The sequence below is a fragment of the Macaca nemestrina genome, chromosome 12 (genome assembly GCF_043159975.1).
Source record: "Macaca nemestrina isolate mMacNem1 chromosome 12, mMacNem.hap1, whole genome shotgun sequence".
Taxonomy (NCBI): domain Eukaryota; kingdom Metazoa; phylum Chordata; class Mammalia; order Primates; family Cercopithecidae; genus Macaca; species Macaca nemestrina.
The window spans coordinates 108882006-108904091 of record NC_092136.1 but is presented as its reverse complement, the minus strand read 5'-3'; the positions used below and the strand labels follow the sequence as shown (position 1 = coordinate 108904091).

Below are 22086 nucleotides of genomic sequence, written 5' to 3'. Positions count from 1 at the left end.
CACCTTGTGCATTGTAATTTGGTATAGATTTCTTCTTCTGCCTACTAAATGGGTAGCTTTTTGAGGTCTGGGGCTCCTTGTCTTCATTTCTGAAGATGACTTAAAGAATTCATTCAGTAAAGGTCCATTCATCTGAACAGTAAAAATAATGACAGTTGGGGTTGTTCGAAGCCCCAAGGATTACCATCACTGCAACAAAAAAGGCAACATTTCAATGGATTTTGTTTCTAATTCAACTTCCAGCAGAGTTAACAGAGGAGAGTGTCACGTGTGGGAGCACCCCCCAGAACACTCAATCCAGTCTGTGGGTGCACAGGCTCCTGTCTGCTGACTAATCCTCCGTTTTTAATATCACAAGTTCCGGTGTTCTAAATTTTGGCTTTGCATGTTTTAAAAAATTATATAAGTGGCCAAATTATGGCTAAACCCAGTAACTTGTTTTTTCAAACACAACTTCTGCTGAGTTAACGCCCTGTCAATGGACAGTTTAAATTTTACCACTACTGCAACTTCCATGAGATGTAATCAGCAATCATCTAAATTTAAAGTACTTAAAGGTTGACTACAACCTCCCTGATTGTACCTTCCCAGTTTCCTCTTCCTCTATCCATTACATAAATGTTCATTTCCCCAGGTTCCATCCTTGGGCCTCAACTGTCCTCATCTTACATATTCATTCTGGGTATTCTCATGCAGTTCAGTGTTTCCACCATCTTCCACAATGCTAATGACTTAAAAATGTGCATCTTTAGCTTTGGGTTTTTTCCAGACCACCAGATCAGCATATTCAACCAACTCCTGGATGTTTCTACCTGCACCTCAAACTAAACATACTTCTATCACATGTTTTCCCCAAATCTGTTCTTCCTGTATTTATTTCCCTTCTAAGTGAAAAGGACTACTCCCCCACTGAAAACCTGGAAGTCATCCTTGAGCTACCTTCTCCTTTATAACCTTAATTTAATTGATCCTCTCTCAAATCCATCTATGTTTTCTAGGGCTTCTGCAACCATCCTCACTCATTGACCTCCTCCCAGCTCTGGGAAGCCTTCCCTGACCCACCCCCATGTGAGTTAAGTGCCCTCTTAGGGTTACCCTAACATTGTGATTACTTCCATCGCACCATCTGAAATGCCTTATGGCAACTGTCTATGTATTTATCTTCTATTACATTACAAGTTCCCTAAGGACAAAAACTTTGTCTTGTTTTTTGCAGCCACACTGCCTTGGTACCCAAGGGCTTAATACATGTTTCTTGAAGAAACGAATAAACCCCCTGGGCCAAGCTTCTGTCCTGCGTAGTATCTGACTGGCCCACTGTATGTCATATAGGGTCAGAAAGAATAATCCCCAACTAAAACCACATTCTTATCTTCTTTGCAGCATACATGATTCATTTTAAGCCAGTATGTAAGTAGACATTTAAATCTGCATTGTATTTTTTCTCTAAACACTGTATCATTAATTCCAAAGAAATTGAAGAGATCAAAGCCACAGTGAAAATTAACACACTAATGGAGGAAGGGAAATTATACTGTAAAAAAGTACCACCCAATAACTTCAGACTCACAATGAGAAATGAGACAATACTTTTAAGATTATAAAAAGATCAAAACTTGGCATGTCACTTCAACAAAAATGAGTAATTTTGATGTTCTTTGCAATAAAATCTAACTATTATCCTTTTAAAAATGTGTGATCACATCAAAATCTTAACCCTCAATGAAGTACTGACAAACACACTCTCTTTTGACCAAACTTGAGTCTGGCTCTTCTAAGTCCTCTTTCTGACTGGGCTTTGTCTTTAGTCCAGGTCTGCCAACTTAGTCCAGTTTAACAAGAATCCTGCTGAGTCAGTGTAACAAAAATCTCTCACCCTTAATATCTGGTCAAATTTCCCATCCCCCAGGCTTGCCTTCAGTAACAATCCTGTGGAATCTGTTTAGCCAGAATCCTCCAAACCCTTGATGTTCCTTCTTAATAACTTTCCATTAATGATCCCTCCCTGTAAATCTCTGTAACTCTCACTCGTCCTAGTTGTACTCTCAGTTGAGCTCAGTCTCTCACCCCTACTAAAAAACCCCATTGCAGTGGCCCCTACCCCTTGAATAAAGTTTGACTTACTATTCTTTAGTAAGTGTCATGAATTTTTTTCTTTAACAGCATGTAGCACAGTCAACAAATGACTATGACTTCAAGACAAAGGTATCAGGTTCCATAAGACCTGCAATAACAGTGGGATCTCCCCTCACCTTCCTGGACGTTAGACTCAGGGTGGTTTGCCACCAGCAGATACAATATTTCAACAGAGTATAATAAGCAAATACAGCACTTGTCAAAAACATTAAAAGTTAAAATTGAAGTTGCTTTCATTTTTATCACAAGAGTACTACCTAATGTTGATCGGAAACTAGACCAAAAAGCAAATTCTCAACTTATATCTTTTGTTTTCTTTTGAAGAGAAAGACCTTTAGAAAAAAACAAACAAGAAACATTGGTATCCAGGAAAGAAACAAAGTGGATGAAGATTATATGAAGCCACTAGCTACTCTAAATGAAGTACTTCCCTGATTGTTGAGAACTACATACTGGGTTCTTAGAGAAAGTGGAAACCATCTTGTTCATTAGGGTCAATGGAGAATGGAAGAGGATCCTCAAAGACTGGAGACTGGCAAAATGGTTCCCATTTTATTATTATTTCTTTTTAGAGATGGTGGGTCTTGCTATGTCGCCCAAGCTAGCGTTGAACTGAGCTAACACAATCCTCCTGCCTCAACCTCCCTGGGACTAAAGGCGTATCCACCATGCTCAACCTGGTTCCCATTTTCAAAGAGAAGGAGAAGGTAAATTTTGCAAAGTATATAAAGCTTTCAACAGGACTTTAAAGTGGATTACCAACTTTAAAAAGGAAAGGCTGGTCAGCGAACTACACCTGTGGGCCAAATTTCACACAGTGCCTGTTTTATACATCAAGTTTTACTGATGATGCAGCCTCACGCACTTGTTTATGTATTGTCTACAGTTGCTTTACCACTGTACCGGCAGAGGTGAGTATACCTCAAAGTGTAAAATGATTACTATCTGGCCCTTTACAGAAAAAAGGATAGATCCCTTTTTTTATATTTTACACACTGATGACATATGTGCAAAACAAACAAAACCAAAAACCAGACTCCTGGTTCTAGTAGCTTTTGTTGGCTCACTAAAAACAATTCCTATAAGACTAACCTTACTGCTTTGAGAGGGTTATTTGACTGGTAAAGCAGGAAAATGAATGCTTTTAGGCTTCAGCAAGGCACAGAACACACCATAACCTTGTGGATAACATTGAGACACAGGATCTGAAGACAAAATTAAGAGGAAGCGTAACTAGGTGATTAAGAAGAATCTTTAGTTTCCTAAAAGGTTTATTGTTAAAGGTATTTTATAACATCTAGTTCATGGTGCCTGGATCTTACTGTAACTTCGTCCTATCAAGTTTAACTCAGTATATTTGGAAGACACTGTGACCATGGAACCTTTTTTCCCCTTAACTTTACAGGTAAGTTCTCTGAAATATACACATGGCATAATGTAAAAAATATCTACTTTTCCCCCTTCCTTGTTTAATGTTGTAACGACTGCTTTTACAAATCAGTTACTTAACAATGATTCAAGTACTGTTATTAAATACGTCATTTCCAAAATTCTGGCACAGAGGAAAAGAAAATGGCTTTGGAGACAGTCTGACCCAATTTAAACCCTAGCAGTTGCCTAAAACTTGGGAAAACTGCTGAACGTCACGCAGTGCCAATTTTTATGTTTGCAAATGTGACTAATATCTACCTCATAGAGAGATTAAATAAGTGATATATGTATAGTGAATGCATTATAAATGTTAACTATGGCTTCTCCAACTCCCCATGGTAGGCATGATCTTACTTTTCTGTTGATGTTAACTGGATTATATTGGTCTTTACCAGGTAAGGTGAGAAAGCCTTTTAACTTGAGATGTCCCCCCACCCCCTGAGACAGGGTCTCGCTTAGCCCAGGCTGGAGTACAGTGGCACTATCATGGCTCATGAGAGAACTCCTGGGGAGCTGGGACACTCAGGAAGGGATTCTGAATGGGGTAGGGGTCTGGGACAAATTCTAGGAGGGAAGAGAGGTCCTGGGTCCCTGTTAGGTTAAGGCCCTCAGCAAGCAACAACAGTCTTTGATGCGTTTATTAAAATTAAGTATATTATTATTAGCCTTATCTCAGGTAAATCTTCACTTTGAGAGGCTGAGAAGACAGTTCTTCAAAGGGCAACCCTGTTCGTAAGGAAGGGCTACGCTAAGCTAGAATTTCATGTTTGGCAGAATAGTACTTAATCCAGCATATAACCAAAATCTGAAAAGACAAAGTCTATTATTATCACAGTCTACTATATTTTAAAAATTAAAAACAGCTTTAAACTACAGAAATTATTATGAAATGGTTAAATTCCAAAAGACTGACAATACAAGATGCTGGTGGGGCTGTGGAGCAAAAAGAGCTCTTGTTCATTGCTGGTAGGAATGCAAAATGATGCAGCCACTTCGGAAGAGAGTTTAGCAGTTTCTTATAAAACTAAATATACTCCCTACCATGTGATCCAGCTGTCGTGCCCTTTGATATTTACCCAAAGGAGCTGAAAACTTATTACCACACAAAAACCTGCTCATGAATATTTATAGCAGCTTTATTCATAATTGCCAAAATGTGGAAGCAGCCAAGATGTCTTTCAATAGATGAACAAACTGCGATACATCCATACAATGGAATATTATTCAGTGATAAAAAGAAATGAGCTATCAAGCCACAAAAAGATATAGCGGAACCTTAAAAATATATTGCTAAGTGAAAGAAGCCAATCTGAAAAGGCTGCATATACGATTCCACCCATATGGCATTTCAGAAAAGGCAAAACTGTGAATACAATAAAAAGACCAGTGGTTGCAAGGGATTCGGAAAGAGAAGGATAAACAGGTGGAGCACAAGGGATTTTGAGAGCAATGAGCTATTCTGTGTGATACTATAATGATGGACACATAACATTATACATCTGTCAAAACCCATAAAATATACAACACCAAAAGTGAACTCTAATTTGAACTATAGACATTAGTTAATAATAATGTATCACTATTAGTTCATCCATTGTAACAAATACACCACACTAATGCAAGATGTTACTGATCGGGGAAACTGCAGAGGTAGTGAGGGGAAATATGAAAACTCTATTTTTTATTCCATGTTTACTGTAAAAACTAAAACAGCTAGGAAGAAAGTCAAGAAAAAAAAGTATAGTTTAAAATAGGTAGTATACCCCCCAATACATTATAACTTAATTAAATTAGCATAGAAACACATCAGAGTTTTCTCTTTTTATCCCCAAAGAATTACATGTCCCTTAATACATCACCTGAGTTACCTTTCCCATCCTCATTTAGAGTACTCAGACCATCTCAATTTCACTTTTCTGTTCTTATGAGAATTTCAATGTTGGCTCACTCCTTTCTAATGAGTTGCCACTGTATGGACTAGAATAGCAACTGTTTCTTATACTCATCACCTTCCATGAAGTCAGTACCACAATCAGGATAGACACACGGGTAGAATGATGATGAGGTGAAAAGCAGCCAAGGAATCTCCTAACAGGAATACACAGAATTGTACAGTCATGATGATGCTATTAGGGTAAATATTTAAATAATAATTGTCTACGCAAACCATGATTAGAACACTAGGATAAATATGAATCATTCCTTCTTCCCAGAGGTAGCTTTCAATAATTCGTCAGGTCTCGCCTCAGAGAGGGTTCTTCCTAACCATCTTGGCTAAAGCGAACTCTCCCAATTCCTCCCTCACCGGTTATTGTTTTCAAGGCCCTGTCACCACCTCTTATCTGGTTTTTGCTTACTTCCTTATGGTCCACCTCTCCTGCTGAAGTGTACGCTCTATGAGGGGCTGGGGTCCAGTACCTCTTCTTTATTGCTCTCTGCAAGTCACATGGTAAACTAGCAGTTTATCAAATGCCTAAATCATGGGACTGTCGAAGGAGAACAGACAGGTAAGGACAGTCCTACACTCCAATTTGGTAACATGGACTCTCTATCCACATTTTGAATAGGCTATGTTACATGACATTATTGTCACTACATCATTAATTTCAACCAGGCTGTAGGATATTTTTGCAAACTGTTTTGAATATAGGGCCTAGTGCTATCTGGGGACTTAATAAACGACTTCAATGAGGAAGACAGTGAAAAGTAGATACCCTAGAGGGCATTAAGTTTTATTCCTATCAATGTATATACTCATGTACTAACTCCTACCAGTTTCGCTTTTAGTAATTAAAATAATTACTACATATTAATGACCCTATTCAATGTCATACTTCACTTTCTTTTTACCCTTGTTAGATCTTTACAGTAACTTTGCAAGGCAAAAATTATCTTCCTTTGACTGATGACAAAAGCTGGGTCACACAGGTTAAGTAACTTGTCAAAGGTCCACAACTTGTAAAAGAAAGATTCAAACTCAGGTCTCTCTGATCCCCAAACCTGCAGTTTTCCCCACAAAGCCAAGTAGCCTGCCTTTGTTCTAACAGTCTTAATTTCATAAAACTACTTTCCCTGTCACAAAGTTGATAATAATACTGCATGTAGATCAATATTCTAAAACTACAAGCAGTGGCGAATGTGGGCAAGGCATTCAGTCTCTTGGTGCACAGAACCTCACGTAATTCGTATCTCACACCTGCTAGAAGCAACTATTTTTGTAAAATGGATGCTTCTGAGAACACTGCCAGGATCAGGCATAGTTTAAATTCCTATGTATTGACAGAGAAAGGCATAAGGAGAGAGACTGACTCACTGATATATTATTCCAAGTAGCGGGAACTCCTAGGGCTTGTTCCACTTGAATTTTAAATTCCCTTTCTGGCTCTTAGAACACTTTAGCTAATAAACTTACAAGTGTGGGAAAGAGTGGGGCAAATGACATATTATCACAAGAAGAGCAAGGTAATCATTGGTACCTGCCATGAATAGGAAGACCACTCACTGGTAAACAGCATACTTTAAATAAATGACGTGTGAATTAAATCCAAAGAAAACAAGTCAGAATGTCCTTTGTAACCCAGAAACCACACTTCCTGGGCTGCGAAGACACAGTAATCAGAACCACTACACCAAACTTCAAGAATGTTCCCGCCAGGTGCGGGGCTCACGCCTGTAATCCCAGCACTTTGGGAGGCCAAGGCAGGCAGATTGCCTGAGGTCAAGAGTTCAATACCGGCCTGGCTAGCATGGTGAAACCCTTTCTCTACTAAAAATACAAAAAAATTAGACGGGCTTGGTGGTGTGCACCTGTAGTCCCAGCTATCGGGAGGCTGAGGCAGGAGAATTGCTTCAACCCAGGAGACGGAGGTTGCAGTGAGCTGAGACCGCGCCACTGCACTCCAGCCTGGGCGACAGAGTGAGACTCCATCAGAAAAAAAAAAAAAAAAAAAGTTCCAAGTGCTGTCCGATAGGCTATGGCCAAGGCAACATAGAAGAAAAACATCTTCTGGGAAAATCTGTCAACTTCTCTCCTACTGGATGCAATGCCTTATAGAAACCCAACGTAGTGGAGTGAGCACTAAACTTCCAAGGATGCTGGGGCAGACAGTTCCAATAATTAAGTTATAAAACGGCAACTGAAATTATGGGGGATTCTGTAAACCTGACTGGAAAAGAGACTGTGCAGCCAGAAAGTGGCATAAGACTCATTTTAGAGCTCATAACTTCTGTGGCAACTGCATTTCTTCATGTACAATTAGGGGTGCGCAAGTTCGTATGTGTTAAATTACAGAATAGGGGATTGACATCACTGTACAGCCTATTCAAAAATTTCACAAAAGCAAGGACAAGGGGCTGCTAGAAGAAAGCACACTCCTTTTATTAGACAGTCTGAGCAGCTTTTCAACTTCTTGCTTTTTCTTCTTTCTTTTGGAATGCAAACTTTATCAGGTGAAACCACAGACTGATACAGCTGCAAGGAAGCTGAGGGTGGGTGTCCAGAGGTGGAGAACAGTGAACATGCCCTTACACAGAAACCCTGGGTGTCCTTTTACAACATGCAGCTAAACTGGCTGTGCAAAGCTACTGGGAGAACCAAGAGTTTAGTGCCCGAGAGCCCAGTTTTGGACATTTAATTGTATAAAACTCTCCTTCTTGCATTCATATCCATAAATGTAGCTTGGATTTTTTTCCTAAATAATTTAAACCTAATAAATGAGCTTGTGATCATTTGAAACATACTCAGAAACCTTTATACCTATCCTAAAGTATTGGCACTTTGGTATTCAAAAATGTTGTGCCAGAGACTTTTCTCCTTACCATAAATTTTAATTTATGAGTCCATGCAACGGTCCTAATGAAGATTAATTATTGCAGTACATTCCATAAAATGTGCTCAGCTTTCTCCTGTCAGCAAAGGCTACCACATGTAGAATTGGTAGTGAAAATATATCACATCCTTAATGTCTCTTTTCTAGCTGCTCAGTACTAAAAACAAATTTGTAAAAACAATTTCATCTAAGAAAAGATTGATGGGCTCAGACTTCATTATAAACATAACTGCAAAAGGAGAGGAAAAAACTGGTCCTCTTGGATCAGAATTCTAATAATCAGAAAAGGCTGGGGGTGGTGAGGAAGAACGAGAAGGCAGAAGATTGCACATCACACCACTACTTCACATATGTGTTTCCATCTGTAAAATATCTACGACGCCATTTAGGACCGGCAAAAAGTTTTTGGCCCCACTCTATTGTTCTGGTCATAAATCCAGCAGTTAACTGCACAGGAGTGTCTATGCTACATGCACGCCCACGCCATCATTTCGCATGCAATCTCAAGATTTCCCTAAAGCTCATCCAGAGTCCAGGTTAAGAATCCCTGCTCCACAGCAGTTTAGAAGGTACAATTATGTCTCTTCTCCCAGATTAAAAAAAAATTAAACATCATACAAGTTGAGTTTATGCTATGCATTTTTCTCACGGCTAATCTGCACGTAGAACATTTTGTGCTCCCCAGAAACACATCTCATCTGCTTCTCTCTCAATCTACTTTCCCTGATTAGTTTTCAATATCCAAGATCATCACCTACCCAGGCATGTCCCTAACATTCCAGCTATCTGGCAAAATGAAGTTTTACAGTTTAGTCTCACTCTTCATCAGTCCTTCAAGTGACTTCAAAGGAGACAAAACCCAGTCTTCAACAAGGCTGCCCACTAAAACATTACTTATAATTACAAAATAAAATCAAATCACACAAGAACCCAAAACCTAAGCAACCTTTAAAAAATTTACTAACAATTTTAAAAAATTACTTACAATAACAAAAATTAAAACCCATTAAAATTACTTGTAATAACAAAATAAAACCAAACAAGAACCAAAAACCTAAGCATAGGTGAAATAAAATCAAACAAGAACCAAAAACCTAAGCATGGATACAATCTAAAAATTTTAAAAGGGAGGTGGGCAAGGAAATTATGGTGTAACCAAGGGATGGAAAGTTTGCAGTCATTAGGCACGAGTGCATTCTATGTGAATGCAATGTGAAATGACTAAAAGAAACATCCTAAGAAGTCATTCACAAAGGTTTTTTCGGTGAAAACAAAGTTGCAGCGCACCAGAGTTAGGGCACCTGCCAGAGAACCCTACTAGCAAGGGTGGTTCATCTTAGCCTCATGCCATCCTGAGCTATTCGTCCTTCTTAAGAGATCCTGGTGCTTCTGAAAAAATGACAGGCTCCCAACTGTCCTGAGTTATATAATGGTTGATTAAATGGTAGAGTAGAAAGCACAGGGCAAAAACAGTAACAGTAAAAGAGTAGCTTCTTAAACTCCCAATTTCTCACACTATGTCTTCCCCATCTTAACTCAGCCCTCACCCCAGAAAATAACATCCTCCTTGCCCAGTGTGTAGCAACCTTTCTCTAAAAGTCCGAAGACAAATATTGCCTTTCCCACCCCCACCCCAACAATCTGCCTCGGGAGTTTCTCCAAATAGTGTTCTTATTTTCAAATGTTTGACAAGTAAGAAATGATTAAGATTTTCTCTTGAAAGTTGCTCGGCATGTGAGAATGCTCGGCATATACTCCTGAAGTTGAAAAGAGTAAGAGGAAAGAATGGCAGGCACACAATAAATTCACTACATAATTAAGCTGAGCCAACTTCTTTCTACATCTGCTACACACAATGAGACTCAATCAAGTAGAGGTTCAAGTAATTGGAAACCGTAGTGAATAGTATTTTTTTAAACAATCATCTAGACTAAGAAAAAGCTCTTTTAGCTCCAGCCAAAAACAAGGAAATGAAAATGGCTTCTGAGAACTTTGTTTTCCAAGTGAAAAGCCTCCCACAAATTATGAAGCCGACTGTAAAATCTTAGAATAGGTACTGAGCAAAACTTATTTAAGAGATGTCACAGAACTCAATACTAGGAGAAACCACAGAGGTTAAAGTAGTTCATCTACTTCATGTAAGAGATCATTTTTAAAGACAGGCAAGTTCACTCAAAAGATAGACAAATGAATATGGAACAGATTTTCAGAAACAAAACAAAAACCCAAATAAAAGAACAAACATGCAGACCAAAAACCTTGATTAGTCTTTTGATTCAGAGGTGTGTAAAAATAGGTTAAAAGAACCACCTAATTATATTTAGACGTGGAATCGTTTACTCTGTACAGGAAAAGGTATCAATCCATATAGAAGTTATCATATCTAAATGATGACAATGGCCTCAGTACAAACTACAGATGTAATTGGTCTTATGCTACCTAGAATAATCTACCAAATACCCTACACCATGTAAGAATTCTTGATAAAGCCACCTGCCTTAAAGAACGTAGGCTGCAAAGCAAAGATTGATATAAGGTACCAAGAGTCTAGTCACCACCTTTTCTTTTTCCTTTTTTTGTTTGAAAAAGGTTAAGATTATAAATATTAAAACCTTAATTTGACTGGATAATGAATATCTGGAACATCTAGCTGTTTCTTTTTCAATGTATTTAATACTTTGCAAATTTTCACACCATTAACAATTCACACGAAGATGGCCAAAAACCAAACATGATAAATGCTACTAGATATACAAAAATTAATCTTATATGTTCCGAGTCAAGTCTCTCAGCCTGTGAAGCACAGCTGTGAGAAGCAATTTTATTGAAAGAAGAGTTTTAAATGGAATATGATTCAAGACACTCATCTCACTTTAGAGGCCACACTTTTTAGAAGTGCAATTTACCCTCCCCTCTGCTCAGTTAACACTTACACCTAAGTCTGATTCAGTGTAGACATCACTGCCTTCAGGAAGCTCTTTCTGATCCACCAGGCCTAGACTGGACCCATCACTTATGTGGTCTCCATGTTCATTCCCTACCTACTCCATTCCCTCCGCCTCCCCCAGTGCACAAACCACAAACTAATCCATCACACTGCTGTGTAATTGCTTACTTAGCTACCTGTAACCTCCATGGAACAAAAAGTTTTGTGAAAGCAGGAAAGACACTTTTCTTGTTTAATGTTTTATCCTCTGTATCCATGCCTGGCCCATGACAGGCATTAAAACATTTTTCGTTGAAAGAATGTATGGAAGAAATGTTATAATCCAGAGACTAACAGATCAAGTGGGTATTCTTAACTCTTAAGTAAAATATGATTTAAATAATGCAGAAGATTCTTACTCTATTCCTTGGCACCCCATATAGAAGCTTTTAAAAATATTTTTATTTTGAACGTGATGTAACTTTATCGCATGGACAATTTGAAATGAAAAATCATTCACAAGCCCAAAGGCAATTACAGTATCTGAGGTCTTCGTTCCTAAAAAGGTACAAAACTCTTGCAAAACTTACTGGAGGAAAGAACACAGGATTCTGTGCAGTTCCCAGCAGACCAATAAATTCAATGAATGTCACAAAGCCCACTGAAACAGAAAGCTGGGTTTCCTACTAAGCTGTTTTGTCTACAACTGCAACAACAACAACAACAAATCCTAACATCTATTAATTCTACCTGTGTTAACTCCACATTTTCGAAGAAAGAATGAGAGGTGAAAGCCAGAGTAAAACTCAGCCTAGACCAATGTGTAAGACGGATAAAGATGAGCAAAAAAGCCAGAGAACATCAAAGCAAGCTCTCGCTTCTACACCTGTTGTCAAAAATAGCACATGAAAGCCTAGATCCTTAAATGGAGTTTGGACATCTGGCCCCAACTACTTCTGTACTACGGGTAGATTAGCTGGTCCCCTGTTTCACAGTTCTGTTTTTGAGGATAAATAAACTATTCATGGTAGCATTCTTAAAGCTCATCAAAAGAAACCCAAAGTCATATAATTTTCATTGTCCCTGAAACCCTATTATAAGCAAGATCTCTTTTGGTAATGCTAACTAAACTGAGTTGAATCCACATCAGAACTCTTTCGAAATCTCAGTGCTGGAGATAACAATTCTGATAATCCTAGAGGGTCGAAGGTAGTTTAAACTCTATTGCAGCTATGCACTGAACTGAGAAAGAAGGCAGAAGTACAAACTCTTTAAAATCCTGTCAGACCTCCCTCAGGGGGAACTATTGACCCCAGATTCTGTCATTCTCCACTAAATCTGGCTCCCCATTGCCTAGTTCCAACTGACAGTGTCTTTTCCACATGGAGCAACAAAAGTGTTACTCATGCTGAATAGTTATGCGTGTCAATAAAGTGAAGGAAAAAGAAACACCCATAGAAAACTTTCAAAGAAACTAGCTCATGCTACTTAATTTGGGACTAATATCTACTTTCTAATTGGTCTATCTAGTCCCCTAAGAGTGAACTCATCTCTGAAAATGCTAAGTGTATGGCCAGAGAATAACCTACTGAGAGATGTGATGATGTCTAAGAGGTCAGAGTACTAGTCATTGCCTTAATTACTGAGTAGAGGGTTAGAGACTGCATAGCAAGTAAAACCTGTGAACCTATCAGGAGGACCCACTAAAGCTGACATCACAAGATCTTAGCACATAGTCATACAGCTTATGAGAAGCAAAGAAAAAGAAGGTGTAGCCAAACTAGAAGAATACAGAAAAACTGTACTGGTGCTACTATGCAAATAGTAATAGCAACAGCAATTACTACTGTCAAAATTCTAGTATATACAATCTTCCAAATACATTTTCTTTATCCAAAACAATTTTGGTTTTAGTTTACATACATCTTGATTCACTGCCATTGAGGTAAAGAAACCACAGAATACGGAGAAAAATGGAAATTAAAGCATAAATAGAAATTACAGACATAGGTTACTACTTACAATTTATTCCAAATCCTGCCTGCTAGTACAGGAATGGCAAATAGGTTTTACCTTCTGTATCAGTTCCAATTGATTGATAGAGACTGTGCTGAGGACTGCTTAGGCCAAATGGAACTGAATAGAGAAATAGCCTACTCTGAATGAAGGACAGAGGAAATTAAGCACCAGTAATATGTATCTGCCATCTGGGGTCTAGTCCAGTTTCTCAACTGTGGGCAATTTTGCTTCCTCAGAGATACCTGACAATGTCTAAAGATATTTTTAGTTGTGCCAAATGGTATTGTTAGAGGCCAGGGATGATGCTAAACAGCCTATACCCTTCCCCAAACAAAAAATTATCTGAGCCGGAATATCAATAATGCTGAGGGTGGGAAACCATGGTTTAGTGAAGCCTATGTTATGGTTAGTCCATGGAACCAGGTCTTTAGTCAAATGACATTATCCTGAGCTACTTCTCTCAACACCAGGATGATTCTATACACCTAACTGAGATTCTAGAACTAGGGAATCAGTTTAATTAACAAAGATCACATTGGTCTGTCCCTAAATTTTATTGTGACCACAGACAAGTTATTTTAGCCCTTAAAGCCTTGGTTTTTTCATCTAAAAGGAGGCTATAAGATTAGACAATGTCTGTGTTCACAGGCCAAAACAAAAAACCTGCTAGGAAGCCCTTATATACACTACAGGAATAAAATCCCTCATCAGTAATCAAGCCCTTGCTGATATCCTCCTCTTCAACAAAAGACAATTTTTTGTCAGCTTAAAACAAGTTAACCAATCCCAGTCTCCACTAATGCAGACTTGTTAGCTGTGCCTGAAATTAAAACTGCTGTAATTTTCATATAATGCTTAAATACTTTCCATCTGAACCCTTGTCTTTAAGTTAAGATGCTTTGTCATCTCTCAAGGTACTCCTACCTTCTTGTTCATCACCAGTACACTATATGAACTCAGCTTCTTCCAACTCTCCATCTATGTTCTGTCATCTCTTGTATCATTCAACCTATTAATATTAGGACCAATGATATAGCCTCTTACAACTACATTTCTTTTTTAACCCTGTAAATCTCCTTCATCAATCAATTAATCAATTCAAATATGTCAAGGCATTCTCTGTGCCATGACATTAATATTAGGGGTGGGAAGTGAGGCTAGAGCAGTTAAGTGTTGGTACAAAAAAAATATGTAGAGACAATTTCTAGGTACAAAACATTTACAGCTAATTAACAGGATGAAATACATAAGCTACTAGAGAACAAGTTATATTAACTAGGTGGTAGCACGGAAATGTCACTATAAGGGCAAGAAATGACAGAAGAATGAAAATGAAATGCCTGCTGTACACAGATGAAAGATGACCCAGAAACTATCATTAAAAATGTTAGGGAAAAAATCCATGTAAGTCAAATGCAGAAGGATTGCTGACATCCTACCAAAGGTTTCAAAGGTTGACTCTATCTTTTAAAGGTATATTAGACAGACACGCAAAATACGGCTGCAGAACTGTAAGAACCAATTAATGCTCCTTCCAGAGAATCAAGTTACATGGAAACACTTGGAAGATAATGACTAAAAGTCATGTATGTTACATTAAATCACATCTACCAAAATACAGACCCAATAAACCCTTCTAAAAGAGGTACATTTATATAAGAACCCAAGGGGCAGCAAACCTGACCCCACTGGGGTTCATCTAGGTCTCAGACACATACACCAAGGAACTCAGTGTGTACATTTACTCTTAGAGGTCAATTTTCAATGATTAGGAATATGCCCAGAACCTAAATTATTTAATCCTTATGGCACAAACATTTATATATTTTTGTAAATTCTAATCAAATTCTTTTCATCTGTGGTGCCTCTTGTGGTAGTAAAGCAAACATGTCTACTACCTAGAGCCTACACATGCTGTATAAAGCTAATATGTTCAACCACCTAGTTGTCCAACAGCAAATGGAAGTTTCTGGCATCACCTCAGAAGACTGCATTTGGATAAGTGAATTTTCTCTATTAAAAAATAATTCATGTTTAAATATGCATGAGACTCAAATGAAGAGTAACTCTGTCTCCCCACAGCATTTTCACCTAAGAAAATCTTTAAGACTTTTTCATAATGTTCTTGTTTAAAACAAATTATAACTCCCTATGGCCTATTTCTCCAACTCCAAACTCCCTGTGCTAGCACTTCAAGGGTTCCATCAAGCTTCCTCTTTTCTTCCATCATATTAATTCTATCTGTTGTCATTAGTACCTCCCTTCCGTAAAGAAGCTCATTGGTTTAGATCGAGCATGAGGTTTAACATTCTCAACTTTTAAATCAATAGACTCTTAACGTAATCTAATACATAGTACTCTGAAAACAAATGCTAAGCAAGTCATACTATTATTCAATTCTTCACATTTCATTTGTTTCTGGCAATGGTAGCAAATAAATAATCCATAGATTTTAAAGTGAAGGAATTTGTCAAAGGTTGTTTCTGTACAGGTTTTCCATTATTTTATTTATTAAAAACCATTTTTTTTGGTAGATTCAGGGTCTCACTTTGTTGATTAGGCTGGTCTCAAACTCCTGGCTACAAGCAATCCTCCCACATCAGCCTCCCAAAGTGTTGGGATTACAGGCATAAGCCACGGTGCCCAGCCCCTCCAGTATTTTATTTGTTATTTAATTCCATATAAAAGAATATGGAAGAATGATGTCCCCTTCTTAAAATTCAAGGACAATTTTTAGCAGTATCTTTAATAGCGTTCTTTGACAATGAAAAAAAATAAAACCCTAATGCTTTTTGCAGAGAACATATCTTAGTGCATCAAATACTTAGGCATAAAGGACTCAGAGAAAGATAAGGAAAAAAAAAAAAAAGGAAAAACACAACTCATGTATCACACACATCCATTAATAAGGATTATAAAAATGATCAACAAGGCACTAACATGATCAGAAAAGCGTATTTCTAGAACAATCTGCAACAAAATGAGTAAAAAAATAGCAGCAGGATTTCCAGGAATATAAGTAAAGGTATATTTAAAAAAAAAGAAAAAAGAAAAAAAGCAACAAACATCTCGGAGTAGAACTCTTAGTAACGTCTTTTGGTGGATTCATTAGAAGACTCATGTGGGTATTGAGGATGCATTTCATACCAATGGTAAAAACATACCTAATTTTATTTTCCATATCTTCACTATCTGAATCTTCAGAGCTTCTGTACTTATCTGGATCTGGGAGCGTGCTTGGATCAAATCCATCATCATCATCATCACTCCAATCCAGAAAGGCTTCCTCTTCATCTTTGGCCTAAAAAATAATAATAACGGAAATTGTAGTTGAAGAAGTCAGTTGATAAATAATCAGGTTTTATTTCCAGACCCAAATGGATACCCCTCTAATTGACATCCTCAGATTAGAAGTTTTCTATTCTGGTGAAGGCAAGCGACTTTCAGAACCACAACCATTTGCAAAGAGAATGAAAATCCTTATCATTTCAAAAATAAAATAAGATTCAGAAAGCAAATCACTACTCAGTCCTTTAAATACAATACAGGAGAAAATTGTCTATTTTATTATTTCCATGTAATTCAACTCAATTATCAAAGAAATAAAAGCCAAGTGCTGTGGCGTGCTCCTGTCATCCCAGCTACTCAGGAGGAGGAGGCAAGGGGCTTGCTTGAGCCCAGGAGTTTGAGGCGGCAGTACACAATGATCACGCCTGTGAATAGTCACTGCACACAAGCCTGGAAAACATCTCTAAAATAAAATAAAAATAAACATAAAGAAACAGCATATAAAGTTGTTTTAGTGCTCCTGTCCACACATCTAAGTTTCAAAACTACCAAAAATATTAGGTGAAAATATAAAAGACCAGAAGCAAGAGTACAGTAACATTTGTCTGATTTTACGACCACAAAAGTATAAGTCTTAAAAAACTATCAGATCTATTAACTGGGCAGGGTAGCATGTGTCTGTAGTCCTAGCTACTCCAGGGGCTGAGGCGGGAAGATCTCATGTGCCAGATGGCTGAGGCTAGAGTGAGCCATGATTGCACCACCGCACGCCAGCTTGGGTGATCAGCGAGATCTCATCTCTTAAAAACAAAACAACAACAATCATCAGATGTGTAGAAGTGTATTTATAGTGATGGGTCTTCTAAATTCAAATGCAAGTGCAAAGTCACTAAGAACAATGGGAAAAGGGGAGGAACACCAAGAAATGGGAAAAGCAATAGTGCATGGGAGGGAATGTATGGAAGTTGAGATCCTTTCAGTTTCATGCAAGCAGGTAGGTAAGGCGGCTCTTTTTGTTTTTAATTTTTGGTGGTTATTTTTGTCAAAAAAACAAAATAATGCAAAATTAAATGTATTATACATTTATGTTATGAACATCACATAACAAATTTATTTCTGGTAGACTGGTTTTGTCAACTACTAGATAAACCAAAACTAGCAGTGGCACATGCATTTAACAGAAAATTTTAAGTAGGACTAAAAAAATTTCAGGGTTTCTTTCAGTTACCATCTTTACAATACTTCTTCATACCAAATGATACAAACTTCAATGATTCTTTGATTCCTTTGATTTCCAATGATTAATGCTCGTTCCCAGAAATTGAATAACAATTCAGAATAGCATAATAATACTAATTCAAAGTAATAAAAATTTACTTTCAAATGGACACAATGCTATTTTGGATTTTGTTTAATGTGTCTCTTGTAATTGACAACATCTAGGCCTTGCTATTTCCTGACCTACAAAATGATTGCAATGTTGATGCTATACCGTATTGTCTGCGCTGCATTACAGTCAATTCATGACAATGACCAATAAAATGTATAATACCTATATTATGGAAAGCATGATGTGACTAATACCTTTAATTTATTAACAAACAAACAAAACCACTATCATTTACAACACAAGTCACTAAGTTAAAAATATCACCATAATGAAAACATTCTGAAGTACAATGTCTTTTTAGCAAAGTCTAAAAGTATGTACTTTCTAGCCATATACGGTAAGTAAATGGACATTCTTAGCTGCTCTGTCTCTTTGATTTCATGAATCATTTAAGAGATAATTTAAAAAATGGGACTGTGAAAGGGAAACAGGGACGGCAAAGTCACTAAGCAAGAGGGAAGTCAAGCTAGGGACTGTGTCAGGCAAACCTGTCTCCCATTTTATTCCTAAATAAGATAGCTACAAAAGCTACATACCTCCCTTGCCATTTGCCCACAAGGATATTCCTTGTGAACAAAGGACAGACAGAACTCAAAGTCATCCCTCTGCTCATGTGAGACAAATGCTTCTCTGATTGCTTCCTCTGCCCTATTGTTTCACTGAGCCAGACTAAGGCGTGAATGATTCCTCTACCTCCGCCTCACATGTGATTTGTGTATTTAGTAAGAGGCTAACCAGAGACTCAAAAGAATGCAACTGTTTATCTCTTAGCTACCTATGACCTGGAAGTTCCTTCCCTGCTTCGAGTTGACCTGCCTTTCTGGACTGAACCGATGTACATCTTACAGATACTAATTGATGTCTCACGTCTCCCTAAAATGTACAAGCTGTGCCTCTACCACCTTGGCTGCATGTCCTCAGGACCTCCTGAGGCTGTGTCATGGGTGTGTCCTTTAATCTTGGCAAAATAAACTTTCTAAATTGGTTAAGATTTGTCTCAGATATTTTGGACTGACAGAACCATCCTCATTTTTACCTCCTTTTGACTTATTTTCATGAGTCAGACAAATATTCTCTGACATATCTATTACCTCACAACTGTCCAAAAGAGCGGGACAACTCGAAGCAGGGAGGGGGGTTTCAGGTCATAGGTAGATAAGAGACAAACGATTGCATTCTTTTGAGTCTCTGATTAGCCTCTTACTAAATACACAATTTACATGTGAGGTGGAGGTAGAGGAAAAGTCGCTTGTGCCTTAGTCTGGCTCAGTGAAACAACAGGGCAGAGGAAACACTCAGAGAAGCATTTGTCTCACATGAGCAGAGGGATGACTCTGAGTTCTGTCTGTCCTTTGTCCACAGGAATATCCTGTAGGCAAATTGTGAGGAGGGCATGTAGCTTTTTTAACTTTGTAGCTATCTAATATAGGAATCAAAGAGAAGACAAGTTTGCCTGACACAGTTCCCAGTCATGTCAGTGTGTTAGGACACCATGGCTGGAAACTCACTGCTGTAAGCAAGGGAAGACCATTTAAGTATTTTAGCAGGAAACTAAATTAGTACCTTAGAAATGCAGCAATAGAAAGGGTGGTTGGAAGGTATAACATTTGAAGGAAGGATATAAGTTTTAAAACTGTAATAATTAACAAAGGAAGTAGCAGTGGAGATGAAGGTGGAGGATCGGTATGAGAGATATTAATGAAGGAGAATCAACTAGACTCTGTGGATTACAGGGGTATTACAATGGACAATGTTTGCACCTCTCTTCATTCATATGTCCATACCCTAATCCCAATGCGATGGTCATGAGGGTGCAGCCCTCGTGCATTGAATTAGCACCCTCAAAAGAAGGAACTGGAGCGCTAGCTAACTCCCCTTCCACCAGGTGAGGACACAGTGAGAAGCCATCTACAAATCAGTAAACAGGCCCTCATGAGATACTAAATCTACTGGCACCTTGATACTGAACTTTCCAGCCTCTAGAACTCTGAGCAATGTGTGTTGCTTAAATTACTAGTCTATGGAATTTGCTACAGCAGCCCAAAGTGACTGAGACAGGTACATAATATATTTAAGAGAATTAGTATATACAGAAGCATAGTCATACACATCAGACCTCTGTTAAATACAGAAACAAAGAAGACAGCAGTTTAATAAACACTGAGAGGATACCTTACAAAACATGCTATGGTCTGAAGTTTGTGTCCCCCGCAAAAATTCATGTGTTGAAACCTAACCCCCAAGGCAATAGTATTAACAGGCAAAGCTTTTTGGGAGGCCGGGACAGGTGGATTGCTTGAGCTCAGAAGTTCTAGACCAGCCTGGACAACATGGTGAAACCCCACCTCTACAAAAAAATTAGCCAGGCATGGTGGCACGCTCCTATAGTTACCTGCTACTTGGGAGGCTGAGATGGGAGAACAGCTTGAGCCCAAGAGGCAAAGGCTGCAGTGAGCCAAGATAACGCCACTGCACTCCAGTGGGTGATAGGATGACAGAGCTAGCTAGCCCTGTCTCAGGAGGGGAAAAAAAAAAAAAAAGTTGGAGGGCGGGGGAGCTTAGGTCCTAACAGTAGAGCCTATCTGAATGGGATTAGTGCCCTTATAAGAGGCCTGAGGAACCTTGCTCAGTCCCACTATGAAGCAGAGAACAAGCCCTTACCAGACCCTGAATCTGTTGGCACCTTGATCTTTGACTTCCCACCTTCTAGAACTGTGAGCAGTTAATTTCTGTTGTTTATAAATTACCCCCAATCTAAGGTATTTTGCTATAACTGCACAAATGGATTAAGAGGGAGATGTCTTCATTCAACAAATCTTTATTAAGCACCTATTGCCTATAGCAGACACACTTTTAGGTTCTGGAGATGCTGCAGTGAAGAAAATAATGTCCCTGACCTGATAACAAAATGAGCTGTTCTCGAACAGTTACCCACATAAGTATGAAAATGAAAGCCAGGTTCTGCTATTTCTGGGGAGCAGTCAATCAAGAGTGAATCAACTCCACAAGCCCTGCTAAACGTCTAACATTTGATACAGACAGAAAGCAGTTTTCACCTTATGGATCCCCTAACATGTGGCTGACTGATTATGCATTCTGGCTGTCAACATGCTTCTTTTTCTTCATATTTCCAGGTTGAAAGTTGCCACCACTACCCCCTCACCGACTAGTTCTCCCATCTTTCTCCACCCTTCCAGCCTGCTCAAAACAAGAACCCCCTATCATCCTCAGACACAGACACACACAGACACACACACACTCCTCAAAGCCCTGGGCAGAGAGAGGGGGAGCATTTCACCCACATGAAGAGATCAGTGTCACCTCTATAACTGGCAGTTTCCGAAACACAGTTTAAGAACCCCTGAGGAAATTATTTCACCTAAAATAGGAATGACTTTTCTTAAAACAGTTAGTTGGAAAACTCATTTACAAGTAGGGCAGGTGAAAATGTCCCAAAACAGAAATGTTACCTGACTGGTTATTTTGGTTTTGGTTCTGATAATGGCAAGAAACACAAACAAGATGTGGCAGTCTCCTACAACAAACATACAAAGTGCTTTAACATAGATTATCTTACTTGATCTTCAAAGCCTATGAAGTAGGTCAAAAAGATTTATTGTTCCCATTTTTGAAATTACAAAACTGTGCTTCAGATGACTAAATTACTTACTGAGGTCACACAAACCTGGACATACACAAGGAGTTTTCTCCTACATCACCCTGAATCTCAATTCTCACCATTAAAGCTTTGGATGTGCTTGCACAGTTTTTTTTTCAGTATCAAGCGTATTTTATAAGCTTTGTAAAACATGCAGGTGCTTCCTATGATACCTTACATGTGGTAATCTCCACTTTCCTTATCCTTGGCTCCCAAGCCTCCTTTTGGCTTTTGTTTTGCCTAGAATATTGCACCAGCTGCCTAATGGGTCTTCCTGCAAGTATTCTTTCCCCAATTCTGATCACTCCAATTCTGTGTTGTAATTAGAGTTTTGAAATAGATTTCAAATCTGACATGTGATAATATAAGACACCGGTTTACAACACATGTACTTTCAGGTCCTGGCACT

The 22086-nt window shown here is 38.4% G+C and overlaps 1 protein-coding gene across 2 annotated transcripts in view; it reads right to left on the bottom strand.

Moving 5' to 3' along the window:
- The window catches only part of LOC105493650 (DEAD-box helicase 10), a 274626-nt gene that overhangs the window by 5444 nt on the left and 247096 nt on the right, over nucleotides 1–22086 (bottom strand). For both annotated transcript variants that reach the window (XM_011761477.2, XM_011761476.2), the window contains exon 17: nucleotides 16506–16642. In XM_011761477.2, the coding sequence (XP_011759779.2) occupies nucleotides 16506–16642 (137 nt within the window). The remainder of the gene's footprint in view (nucleotides 1–16505; nucleotides 16643–22086) is intronic.